The sequence below is a fragment of the Osmerus mordax genome, chromosome 27 (assembly GCF_038355195.1).
Source record: "Osmerus mordax isolate fOsmMor3 chromosome 27, fOsmMor3.pri, whole genome shotgun sequence".
NCBI classification, from domain to species: domain Eukaryota; kingdom Metazoa; phylum Chordata; class Actinopteri; order Osmeriformes; family Osmeridae; genus Osmerus; species Osmerus mordax.
Genome location: NC_090076.1, coordinates 9,946,196 through 9,957,653, shown reverse-complemented (window position 1 = coordinate 9,957,653; position 11,458 = coordinate 9,946,196). Strand labels below are relative to the sequence as shown.

At 45.2% G+C, this 11,458-nt stretch overlaps 2 protein-coding genes across 2 annotated transcripts; one reads left to right on the top strand and one right to left on the bottom strand.

The window, feature by feature from the left end:
- The first annotated feature begins 289 nt into the window (after positions 1-289).
- On the top strand, positions 290-3,146 carry ebna1bp2 (EBNA1 binding protein 2). Its single transcript, XM_067230427.1, has 9 exons — positions 290-496; positions 684-767; positions 920-1,092; positions 1,180-1,303; positions 1,465-1,554; positions 1,678-1,753; positions 1,863-1,971; positions 2,309-2,504; positions 2,624-3,146. The coding sequence occupies exons 1-9, from the start codon at positions 401-403 to the stop codon at positions 2,669-2,671; spliced, it is 996 nt and encodes a 331-aa protein (XP_067086528.1). The 5' UTR covers positions 290-400; the 3' UTR covers positions 2,672-3,146.
- cfap144 (cilia and flagella associated protein 144) lies at positions 3,083-4,318 on the bottom strand. Its single transcript, XM_067230428.1, has 4 exons — positions 4,168-4,318; positions 4,014-4,073; positions 3,822-3,925; positions 3,083-3,671 (listed from the first exon to the last, which is right to left on the bottom strand). The coding sequence occupies exons 1-4, from the start codon at positions 4,295-4,297 to the stop codon at positions 3,558-3,560; spliced, it is 408 nt and encodes a 135-aa protein (XP_067086529.1). The 5' UTR covers positions 4,298-4,318; the 3' UTR covers positions 3,083-3,557.
- Positions 4,319-11,458: the final 7,140 nt, after the last annotated feature.

The following is an 11,458-nucleotide window of genomic DNA, read 5'->3' as shown; positions in this document are numbered from 1 at the left end:
CAAGATAAAAGAACGCTAGACATTCTATTGCTATGGAAAAGCATTTATTTTGTGTCGGGTCTCTAAGGACACATGGAAAAGCTGACATAGTGCAAAGACAATCGTTTTATAATATTGTGGATGATAAATAATGTTTACGTAATATTTATCTTGAATTGCTGCAAATTGTTTGTGTGTTTGAGTGTGAAATCTGCAAAACCAGGGGCCAAATATGTTCGGCATAGGAACCTAGAAATCTTGCAATTGTTGTGGCGGACATTATGCAGGGCGGAACGTTTGAAATGATCACTACCTCCACGTGAAACGCTTTTGCACCATGTGTGAGAGATCAATTGCATAGCGTACAACTAGCCAAATAGTCTGCCTCATCCATCCCATAACCTAAAGTTATTTGTCTCTAATGGTAATAATTGATAATACAATGGATGTTTCTGACGAGGACGTGCAGTTGGGGGAAGAATCTGATGATGAAAACAGCGAAATGTCAGATGGAGCGGTAAGCGGTAATAGCTTAGCTATGCTAAAAGAATCAACTAGATCCTACTGTGCTGCATTTGAACCAACACAAACTTCTAGGTTACCACATGTTATACATAAATAACTTAGAAATATAAAACAGCAAGTCAGTTTCAGAAGGACAATTATCTCAGAGAGTCAACCTTTGTTGAATTATGTTCTATTAGCTTCAAGAAGCGTTCGCGAAAGGCCTGCTTAAACCTGGAATGAACATCACGGTTGACAGACCAAAGAAATTTGTCAGCAATCATGTAAGTTGTCTTTTGATGTTCCATGCTTGGTACTGTATCGCATACACTGTGTGTCAAATCAAGGATAACAGATTTGAGAGCAAACATCAATTCGCTTTGCTTTTCCCTCACCGCCTCAATGTTTCTAAACACTTTATTGTATGCTTGCACAGGAGGGCTTGAAAATGTGCCTCGCTGACTTCCGTAAGAACCTTCCCTGGGTGGAGAGGTTAGACCTGGTCAACCTGCCCGCAGATGACATCATTGCCAAGGCTGAGGGCAAGTTGGCCAATGAGAGCAGTGGAGAGATCAATCCAGATGATGACTTCCAAAGGGAGATGTTTTTGTGAGTGTTGATACAGAATATACCATGATCCGTTTGGATGTGTGTTGGTGTCTGTTAACATGTAACTAATATTGATCTCTCATCCAGCTATCGCCAAGCTCAAGCATCTGTTCTTGAAGCACTACCACGTCTAAAGAAACTCAAAATATTTACCAAAAGACCAGAAGACTACTTTGCAGAGATGGCCAAGACGGATCAACAAATGCAGAAGGTAATGCACACTTTCTCATAATATATGAGCAAACGTGCTGAAAACGCTGATAAAAATATAGGAGATATGTCTAAATGTAATGTCTTAGTTATAACTTAATGCTGATACATCTATAGAGTGAATGGTTGTTTTATGAAATACACATTTTGTTTTCTCTGCAGATCAGGAAGAAGCTTATCAGTAAACAGACAATTCTGGAGAAATCAGAGAAAGCCAAGAAGCTGAGAGAACAGAGGAAGTACGGCAAGAAGGTTGGTCCATTCTCGATTTGTTTTCCCGACAAGACTCCTGTCCTGCTCTGATCCTTGTCATAGCTCTACCTTTTTAACTCCATACTCTTCCTCTTCCATCACGTTAACCCTTTGTCGTTCCAGGTACAAGTGGAGGTCATCCAGAAGAGACAGAAGGATAAGAAGGCGATGATGACAGCTGTGAAGAAATATCAGAAGGGTGGGTTTGAACATGTCAACGACCTTTGACACCTGGAGGATTCAGTGTGAGCGAGCGCGTTGCTCCTGGAATCTTCATTCACTCTTCTTCTTCCCTCTCGTCCTCGTAGGAATGTCAGACAAACTAGACTTCCTGGAAGGGGATCAGAAGACGCCCAAAGGGGCCGCGAACGCCAAAGGATCCACACAGACGCCTAAAAACGCAGCCAACAAAAAAGGGTCAGAGCCTACACATGTTAGGAGTCCATATGTGTTCATGTGCTTTTTGTATCACGTTATGATAAGCCGTCTACACACACATACCATTTAGATCAGAATGGGCCTATAACTTTGTTTGGGGGTCAGGTGGCTGAGCGGTTAGGGAATCGGGCTAGTAATCTGAAGGTTGCCAGTTCGATTCCCGGCTGTGCAAAAATGACGTTGTGTCCTTGGGCAAGGCACTTCACCCTACTTGCCTCGGGGGGGAATGTCCCTGTACTTACTGTAAGTCGTTCTGGATAAGAGCGTCTGCTAAATGACTAAATGTAAATAACTGGAATTGACATCTTCTCGACAGCCCTAACTCCAAGAACCCTAACTCCAAGAGGAAGCACAAGGACCAGAAGTTTGGCTTTGGAGGAAAGAAGAGTGGGGCGAAATGGAACACCAAGGAGAGCCACAACGATGTGTCAGGCTTCCGCGCCAAGACGGCTCACGGGAGAGGAGGGAAGGGAGGAAGGCAAGGAGCTAAAGGAGGCAAACAGAAACCTAACGTAAGTCACCAGAACTCTCCTGTTTTAGTTACCTCACGAGTGGTTTGAAATGTGATCTGCAAAATTAGAACAGAGAAGAAACGGCTTTTTTGACGTGTTGCTTCTTCTGTGATCCTCAGAAACGACCCGGAAAGACCGTGCGCAAGAAGATGAAGGGAAGGTCTTAGTCGTCCGATTCTAGAAGGTTCTAGAGTGCAGTCTGGTGGACCGCTTGGTCTGTGTCTAGACCGGGTTTGGATATTCCACAAGGCTTCATACTGATCCTGACCCGGATTGATGGAAGCATACTTCAGGTTTCACAGAAGCATACATCTCTCATGGAGCATTTGTGACTATGAACTAAGGGTTTGTCTTTTGACTGGGGGGGGGGTGTTCACCAGAGAGACTGCCGTGCAGAGACACTGCTATGTGGACATTTTGTAATATTATATTTGTTTTGAGTGTCAGTGCAAATTCGGAGAGGAAACCTCCATTCCACCACAAGTTCAATATTACTCTGGACATTTTTTCTCGTGCTGTTTTATAAGCAAACATGGAATTTGACAAGCCAGAGATAATTGTTTTTGTTTGCTTTTATTGTCTTTTACTGCATATTACTTTAATGACTAGATTCCAGTAAAAAATTTTCTAGTTTAAGGCTAACTTCAATAGTGGATTTGAGATTTTTATGAATTAAACATTTTGCATTCAGCTCTCTCCTTAACCCGATGCCTGACCTTATGTGGTGTGACATTTTGTAATATTGAACTTCTTTCATTTATGCCCTTTCCCTTTATCAAAATGATTAATATTCAATGAGAAAGTGTTGTATGGATCTGGATTTAAAAAAAAATCACACATGGCAACATGAACATCTACACCTGGTGCCAGTGATTTGCACCTGCATCTCCTTTGATAAAGTGTTCCCTAATCAAGCCTCAATGTTTCTGAACATTGATTTTTCCTTTAATCATCAAACATGCTTCATAGACATGTATTCTCTGATATTTCTCCATTTATGTTGACTAACTAATAAAGTTAGCACAAGTGTGTATGATAGCTGTCAGATGACATCTAGCTCAAATTCTGGGTCTGCTCCTTCAGACGCCATGCCGCATCCATGTACTTGGTGATTTCCGTGTTCTGACGTGAAAAGTTCAGCCTTCGATCACTGCGGTCTGCAGCAATCTGATCGTGGACAAGATCGTTTTGAGGTGAGTGCAGATGTCGGTCAAATACTTGGAATACAGTAGCACATCAACTAAAGTAAAGTATATTTAGGGAATTTTATAATCGGTATATTTAACGAATTTAAACGTTTCACTACACACGTCATACCAGAGGCTTGGATATCCATCCGATCTCTTGGCTCTCAGTCTGGGGCTGAGGGTATTTCTTGGTTGGTTCCAAGCACGCATCGTGAATGGCCTTCAGAAAGGCAGCTGGTGTAGAATAAAATATATTATTTAGGCAGAGGCGGTATGCATTCAGGAAAAACACCGTCAACACGGCACATTGCTGATTACTCACGGTCCTCTTCCACCTCCTCGTGCGTGTTCTTGGACATGGGCTTGTCAGTCATAACGTGGACTGAAACAAGATGACATGCACAGCTTGAGAACTGACGGTGACAGTAATGCAGGTCTACGGTGATTGATGTTTACGCTTTCTTTAAGATGCTTACGTTTCTTGAACGGGTTGATGCTAAATCGTGTGTACAGCTTCTGGCATCTCTGCTCTTTCTTGATGGTTTCGATATGAATTGAGTTTTGATGGACGATATCCACTGTAGGCTTCTCATGTTTACCCGCCATCGTCGTGTTGTTGTCTAGACTTTGTAACAGTAGATCAAAAACTAAACCCAGACCAAAACGTCCCGTTTTAGCTCTGCGAATTTGTAGCTGGGTGACCCCAGGCGTAAGGCTACGAAGTAGCGAAAGTAGCTAGAGCTAGCTATCAATCGGAAACTTTATTTCAGTCTTGAGGTTGCCTAGTAACCGTAAACATCATCTTGATTGTACGGCGTGAGCCACACGAGGGCGCACTATATCAACTTTTTTCCATGTAATTGTTATGTGAGTAAAATGCATGGGCACAGCGGATTCGAATAATAACCTTCTTAACCTGTTAAATCAGGTTATTTACAACTGGGGTTGGATCAAAAACCTACAGGAAGGCAGCTCTCCAGGTTGAACAAGACTGAACAATTCTAGTCTCGAGACACCTGAATGTGATAAGTAAGGCTGTCATTTGATTCTTGGAGCAGTGATATTGCCAACCGCTAGACAGTTTATTAAGCCTATTTATTTTATCGCTGAATTTGTTTTATGTTATTACAATCAAGCAAGAATTTTGCAAATAGCATCAAGACTTACTGTATAGACCTGTTCACGATTCTTCACATACTCTATGTATTTTAATTCAAACTTTAATTGGCACCTTTAGGGTTTACAGATGTTTGACAGTTATTTAAAAAGACAGGGAAGAACACGGTTCATCAAAAAGTTTTGAAACGTGCACACAGGGAGAGGATAGGAGCCTTTACTCCTCATTCTGTCCATCTGTGCAAGTGTTTCTTTGTTGCTGAATGTTGATGTAGTCTACAGGGCTAATGGAATATATATTATTTAATATTTATTATTTAATATATTCATATTTAATCACGGCTGGAGGACAACTGTCACTGGTGACAGAGCAGTGTGGGGCAACAGAGTTGGATCATAATCGTGCAGAACTGCGCTTCACTTACCCTGCCATCTGCAAAGACACATGCACACACACAGTACATTTCCTTTACACAAAAGCTTTCTTGTAGGCGGCACTTTTCCTTGAGTAAAGCTACTCCTTTGGGAACTCAGATGTGTTTTCCGAGCAGCTTGAACAATCTCGGGCTGTGGAGTCGGCACTTCACATAAGGCCTTTTATTTTATTTCTTTTGATTTCATCTCCCCTCCAGCCTCCATTTATTCTTTCCCATCTGGCCTTCTCTGAGGTAATCATTCTGCGAGGCAGTCAGCATCAGAGTCAGCACCGTCTGCCTCGCTTGGCTTCCTGTCAGCGGCCCATTCGCGCTGTGAGACAGGTTAATAAAGTCTGCCAACCGCTCCTCTTCATTCTACTTCCATAACCTGATTTAAGAGTTATTGTCTCTGCCGAATAAAAACAGGAGTAATGAAAGAAAGGATGGAAAAAAACACTTAATAATAGGAAGAGAGGAAATAGCTGGAGGTTTCTCTTGTCAGATAAGTTTGAGTGTGGGAAGAGAAGTGTTTGCGTATATATATATATATATAGGATGTGTGTGTGTGTGTGGTAATACGATGGGGGCTGAGGGCTTGTCTTGTCAGTCTGTTCCCTCCGGCCCAAGTCACCACGTCCCATATGTTGACCCCAAGTCGGACACTTCCTGCTTTGCAGTCTGGGCCGTGGAACAGTATGAAGGGCAAACTGTCGGTGGAATGTTATGAATAATAATAGCCCTGATGGCATAGCCCAACTGGATCAATACAACCTATTTTCCTGCGATTCAATCTGTTGAATATTTCAGACAAGCGCTGTGGAAGAGCGTTTCTTGTTTTCAGTTTCCTCTGGATTCCAGTTCAGTATTCTGTCTGTGTGTGAGCAACCTCGTTGTCAGAGACAGGCTAACGCCTTAGCAACGACCTCTGGCCTCTACTAATGAGGCCACAGTTTAATTACAAAGTGTCCTCCAAGCCAGCTAATTAAACATATGTCATGTATAATTCAGACATTTTCTGCAAGATTAATCCAACCTTGTACAACGTATTCATCCACACTCTTAACATCTAACCCATTTACTTATAAACACTAATGATGCACATTGATAGGCCTATTTACGCAACAGAACCAACAGCCAAGGTTTGTTTTAAAGCTACTATGCATGATTCCTGATCTTTGCTCAGGATTGTTGCCTGATTCAAAGGGAGAGGTGTAATTAACATCAAGCACTGATCCAAACATCTAAATGTATTTATTTGAACAGAAACTCAATTTGCAGAGACAACAAAATGCTTCTTATAGGATAATTGATTTCCCTTAAAACCTCACAGAGAGTTTAGGCTAAATATTTAATTTCACACATCCCACAGATGTTGAAAGCTCATTAAAAAAAAATTACTCCTGATATTTTACCAGTGAAATAGAACGTCTGCTTGTGTTGGCCATAACCCAAAATGGAAAATGTGCATACAAATACTTACTACAACACTAACTAGGAGGGGGAGGTTCATAGTACTGAGAGATATTCCGTAAAATACACAGAGCGATCTCTGCATCCACTCTGATGATTGAACCTGACACACAAATAAATAACCCTTCCAGTGATAGACAACCCTGCCCAGGCTCCATATGAAAACAGATACCACACGTTGAGCCCAGACATCACTGTGTGTTGTCATCTGCAGTTAGGTTCTGGGAGAGAACTGTGTGGTATCCTGGCTGAATACAGTCCTTGTCAACCAGAACACCAATCTGGACACTGTCATGACCGCATGTAGTCACACACACCCACGAGGGCATCTTATCTGGATCCTTATCACCTTTGTTGTACAACGCTGGGAAAGGTGTGTGTGTGTGTGTGTCTGTGTGTGTGTCTGTGTTTGATTGTGTGTGTTTATCTGACAGATTGTGATTTTTCAGTCTCCACTTTTCTCCCATGTTTAGAGAAGTGCATGTTGGTCTAGCCATCTAGAATACAGCCGTGCCTCTGGTGCCAGCTGGCGTTGATCTAGTCTCTCTGTTACACACTCACACACACACACACACACACACACACACACACACACACTCACACTCACACTCACACACACACACACACACACACACACACACACACACACACACACACACACACACACACACACTCACACACACACACACTCACACTCACTCACACACGCACACACTCACACACACACATTGTCTTGATGCCCCATCTGGATAGTCTGTTTCACAGGGCCCTGTGGAGACATTGTTGCCGTGGGAACCCTGTTCCTTGATCTGATTGGTGGTGTTGTGTCACCTCTGCCCCTTTGCCTAATCTCTCTGTTTAGTCTCTCTGGAGTGAAGAAGACTTTCTCAGGGTGAACGCACTGATAAGTACAGACCAGGACAGGCAGACCATTCTGACGTTATCTTTGCAAAGTTGCTTAGCACCTTTTTACTCCATGGTGGCGTTTTCATTGCTTAAAGCGGTCTTCCGCTTGCCGTTAGTTTCACCGTTTCTCCACTAGAGGGCAGTAGTGGGTGCTGAGAGCCCAGGTGTGCAGAGGTTTCCACAGTGTTAAAAGTCTTATAATCTAATTTGTCCCCCCCCCCCCCCCCCCCCCCCTCCTCCCAGACATTCCACGACACATCGTTCATGACCCTTAATGAGGAAAAGTCATTTAATTTCATGGTGAAAAAGAGAGGTTAACTAGTATTTTAGACAACTCAAAAGTGGAAATGGGTCAAATTGACCCACAACATAATAGGAGGGTTAAATATGTTTGTCTGAGCAGAAACGAAATTAATTCCAATCCAGGATAACTTGCCTGAGGCTAACTGGGCAAAAATGATTTCCCTTTTTAAAATATATATTTTTTATCTTCCTTTAAAAAGTGTCTGTAAAGCCCCAGCTTACTGAGGGTGTGACGCAACATCAAGCAACACCTTTTTTATTATTTCACATATTACCTTTTATGTGTCAGTTTTCATCCGACTGTGTGAAATGAAGCTCATCATCTGAGTCATAAAACAGTTTTTCCCTCTTTTATAAAGACTTTCTAGTGGAAATGTGGATTTCATTCAAGAACATTGCTATATGTAGCCTGTCAAAGGGAGATGGTCCATGACTATCCTTTCCATTTTATACATTAAAATGTGCCTTTCTAAAAATTGTTCTCAGAACACCACATTATTGGGGCTGAACCAGTCAGGAAACAACTTTTCAGTCCGAGTATCTCTGTCTTCCGTGAAAAGTTTCACAGGTGAGAAGCACCAATCTCCAACCATGGGAAACCCAAACACCTAACACCTCTCCACGCTCAGCTGGAGAGGAACCGTGTGGTTTGATTAGCAGGATTTGGCTTTTCCAGGTGCAGGCTGGGGCGGCTCATCCTGGAGGTGTGGTTCCAGCCTGCCTCTTCCACACCTGAGACGTTGTCATGACCCCAGCCTCCCCTCCCCTCCCCTCCCCTCCCCTCCCCTCTCCTCTCCTCTCCTCTCCTCTCCTCTCCTCCCCTCTCCTACCCTTCCCTTCTCCTCGATGAGAAGGGGGGTCTTGGGTGTTGACGGACTGAGTGCACATTCTGGGATTGAGTGGCCTCTGTTTAGGCAAGGGGTCTCACCTAGCTCAGCGCTCACATTCTCCACAGGTGAGAGGAAGTCAGGCTGGCAGAACGAGCGACAGGAAGAGGGCACTTCAGCCTTCAAGTCGCCAGTCTTGTCTGTCAATTATGATGAACGATGATCAACTCTATAGCAGTTGACGTGTTGATGAATGTCCTGGTTAGTTTTCCGAGGAGCCCAGCCAGGCTCAGGAGAAACGCTTCTCTCTCCAGCTCTCTCTGAGCTCCCAGCCAGGTGTGTGATCTCTGTGAGGAGTTCCCTCCTCCCTAGCAAATTATAACTGCAGACCCCAATATGCTAGGGCAACATGGCCGCTCCTGCGAGGCGCCAACGGCTTCGGAAGACCGACCCCTGACCCCCCCCCCCCCCCACACACAGTCCTCCTGAGTGACCGGTCAGTGATGTGTCAGAACTGTCCACAGCTTCCACTTACGGCTGGGTGTCAACAGCAGGGTCTGTTTTGTGACTGTGCTGTTTGCTCAGCGTCGGCAAGGGCCTAACTTTCTCTCTCTCTTTCTGAGGCGTGTGTGTGCTTGTGTGTGTGGTTGAGGTGGGGGTTGGGTTACTGTGTGTGGGTTTTTTTCAAGTGGGGTTATCTTGGGTTTAAAGTGGGGGGGTGGGGGGGTCTCACGGGGGTGGGGGGGTGGGGGGTGGGGGGGTCTCAGGGGGGTGGGGGGTCTGTGTATGTGGAGTTCTGGGACAAGTTAATCTCGTGGTGTTCTGCATGCGAGTGACAGGTGAAGTAGATCCTCTTCAGCCTCTCTCTCTCTCCCTCTCATTTAGTCAGACAAGTCCTCTGGCATCGTGAACCAACCAGACACTTTCCCAGTGAGACGCCTTCGTGTCAGGCTTCAGGTTGTCGAACATCACGCGTCACCTCTGACAACGGTTGGCTTCAAGTCTGATGGGGGTGGGGGGGGGGGGTGGGGGGGGGTAGGTGGGGGGGGGGGAACCCTCCATCTGCTCTCCTCGTCTCTCCATCTGCCGACTCTCTCCATCATCGTCTTTCTCTGTGACTGTACTTGTTCACCTTGGCTCTGAGGACGCACTGAGGCTTCTTTCTCAATAACAGACGGTGGGACAGTAAAGCGCCCTACAGAGGAGCGCCGGCAAAACTAGAAAACAGAAGATGAAAACAAACGGCATTCGGTCCAACTGCGTATCGATAAAAGCGTCTGACTCCGGAGAAAGATGAGACCTACCTCTGCTGTTTGATTCGGTTTTCTCTTGTTCAGATTAAATGGAGATTGATGTTCTTATTAACTCCAGACCCTCTCCCAGATAACTCATTAAAACGACAGTGTTCTCTGCGTGGGGCTCTCAGGGCTTCATGTGGCTTCTCAAAATTGGGCTTGTCCATCACGAATTATCAATAAATAATCCTAAAAGTAGAGAGAGAGAGAGAGAGAGAGAGAGAGAGAAAGAGAGAGAGAGAAAGCGGGGGGGGGGGGAATTCTGGAGGTATTTCATGTTGTCAAAAGCTTTTTTTTCTCTCTCGCTTTGTTTAGTTTAAGTGACGCTTCTCAAAGGAAGCCAGAATTGATTGATGTTGAGGGTGGGTAACCTGAGATGTGAACATCTCAGGTTGTGTGCCTGACGCTGTCATCTTCACACCCCCCTCCAGGCCTGACGAGGCCTCTCACCCAGACGCCCGGCTTTGTGCTCCGTGACTCCATCACTCCGACACCCACATGTCAGAGCACAGACAGACGCACTCTCATCTCCCGTCAGTCACAGGGACTGGCTTCTCACACAAACTCGTAGCGAGCTGGAAAAAGTTTTTCCTGGTGGATGTGTTTAACTAAAGTTTGTGTTGTGTAATGTCTTGCTGGTCTGTGCAGGCAGAAGTGTGTGTGTGTGTGTGTGTGTGTGTGAGGTAGAACAGGGTTATTCTGTTAGTTCAGCTTTCCCATCTTAACTCCCACAGTCAGAGAAAGCTGCTGACTGCCACTGTACCTCGCAGCTCAGAGATCCGGTCGTGCGACAACGCGCAGCGCGCACACGCATGTGCGTGCACCAACACCTACACACACACACACACACACACACACACACACACACACACACACACACACACACACACACACACACACACACACACACACACACACACACACACACACACACACACACACACCAGGTAGGCTTTACATGAAGTCTTGGTCTGCTGCCAGCTCTTGTGATGCCATGGCGACTGCCAACAACCAATCATCACCCTTTTCACCTGTCTGTGGCTTGGCAGTTCATCATTTTACTGCTCTGCTGTAAAAGTGTCAGAAAATGAGTAGCTGGCAATGAACCCTGAATGGAGTGAGCTGTGATGTTGGCATCAGTGGTGGCCAGATACACTTTGTCTCACTGCGACACACGCACGCGCGCGCGCGAACAGTGGGGCAACCAGCCATACATTACCAGCTGGCTCTGTGATAAGTTCAGTTCAAGGTAGATAAAGTTCTTTAATAGGATTCATCCTATCCTGGGGTCATCATGTTCCTTGAGGATCTACGTCGTCAGATGTCCTCTGCTGTGGGCGGTGCTCCGTGGTGTGTGTGTGTGTGTGTGTGGGGGGGGGGGCTGGCAGGATGTGGACGAGAGATGGCGAGGCTGGTGGCCCTCTGGCCCTGCAG

Coding starts and splice junctions, on each gene's coding strand:
- cfap144 (XM_067230428.1), bottom strand. CDS start 4,297: ATGGCGGGTAAACATGAGAAGCCTACAGTGGATATCGTCCATCAAAAC. Junction 3,926..4,013: donor CGAGGAGGTGGAAGAGGACC/GTGAGTAATCAG, acceptor ATTCTACACCAG/CTGCCTTTCTGAAGGCCATT. Junction 3,672..3,821: donor GATGGATATCCAAGCCTCTG/GTATGACGTGTG, acceptor GTCCACGATCAG/ATTGCTGCAGACCGCAGTGA.
- ebna1bp2 (XM_067230427.1), top strand. CDS start 401: ATGGTAATAATTGATAATACAATGGATGTTTCTGACGAGGACGTGCAG. Junction 1,093..1,179: donor TTCCAAAGGGAGATGTTTTT/GTGAGTGTTGAT, acceptor TCTCTCATCCAG/CTATCGCCAAGCTCAAGCAT. Junction 1,555..1,677: donor AGAGGAAGTACGGCAAGAAG/GTTGGTCCATTC, acceptor TTGTCGTTCCAG/GTACAAGTGGAGGTCATCCA.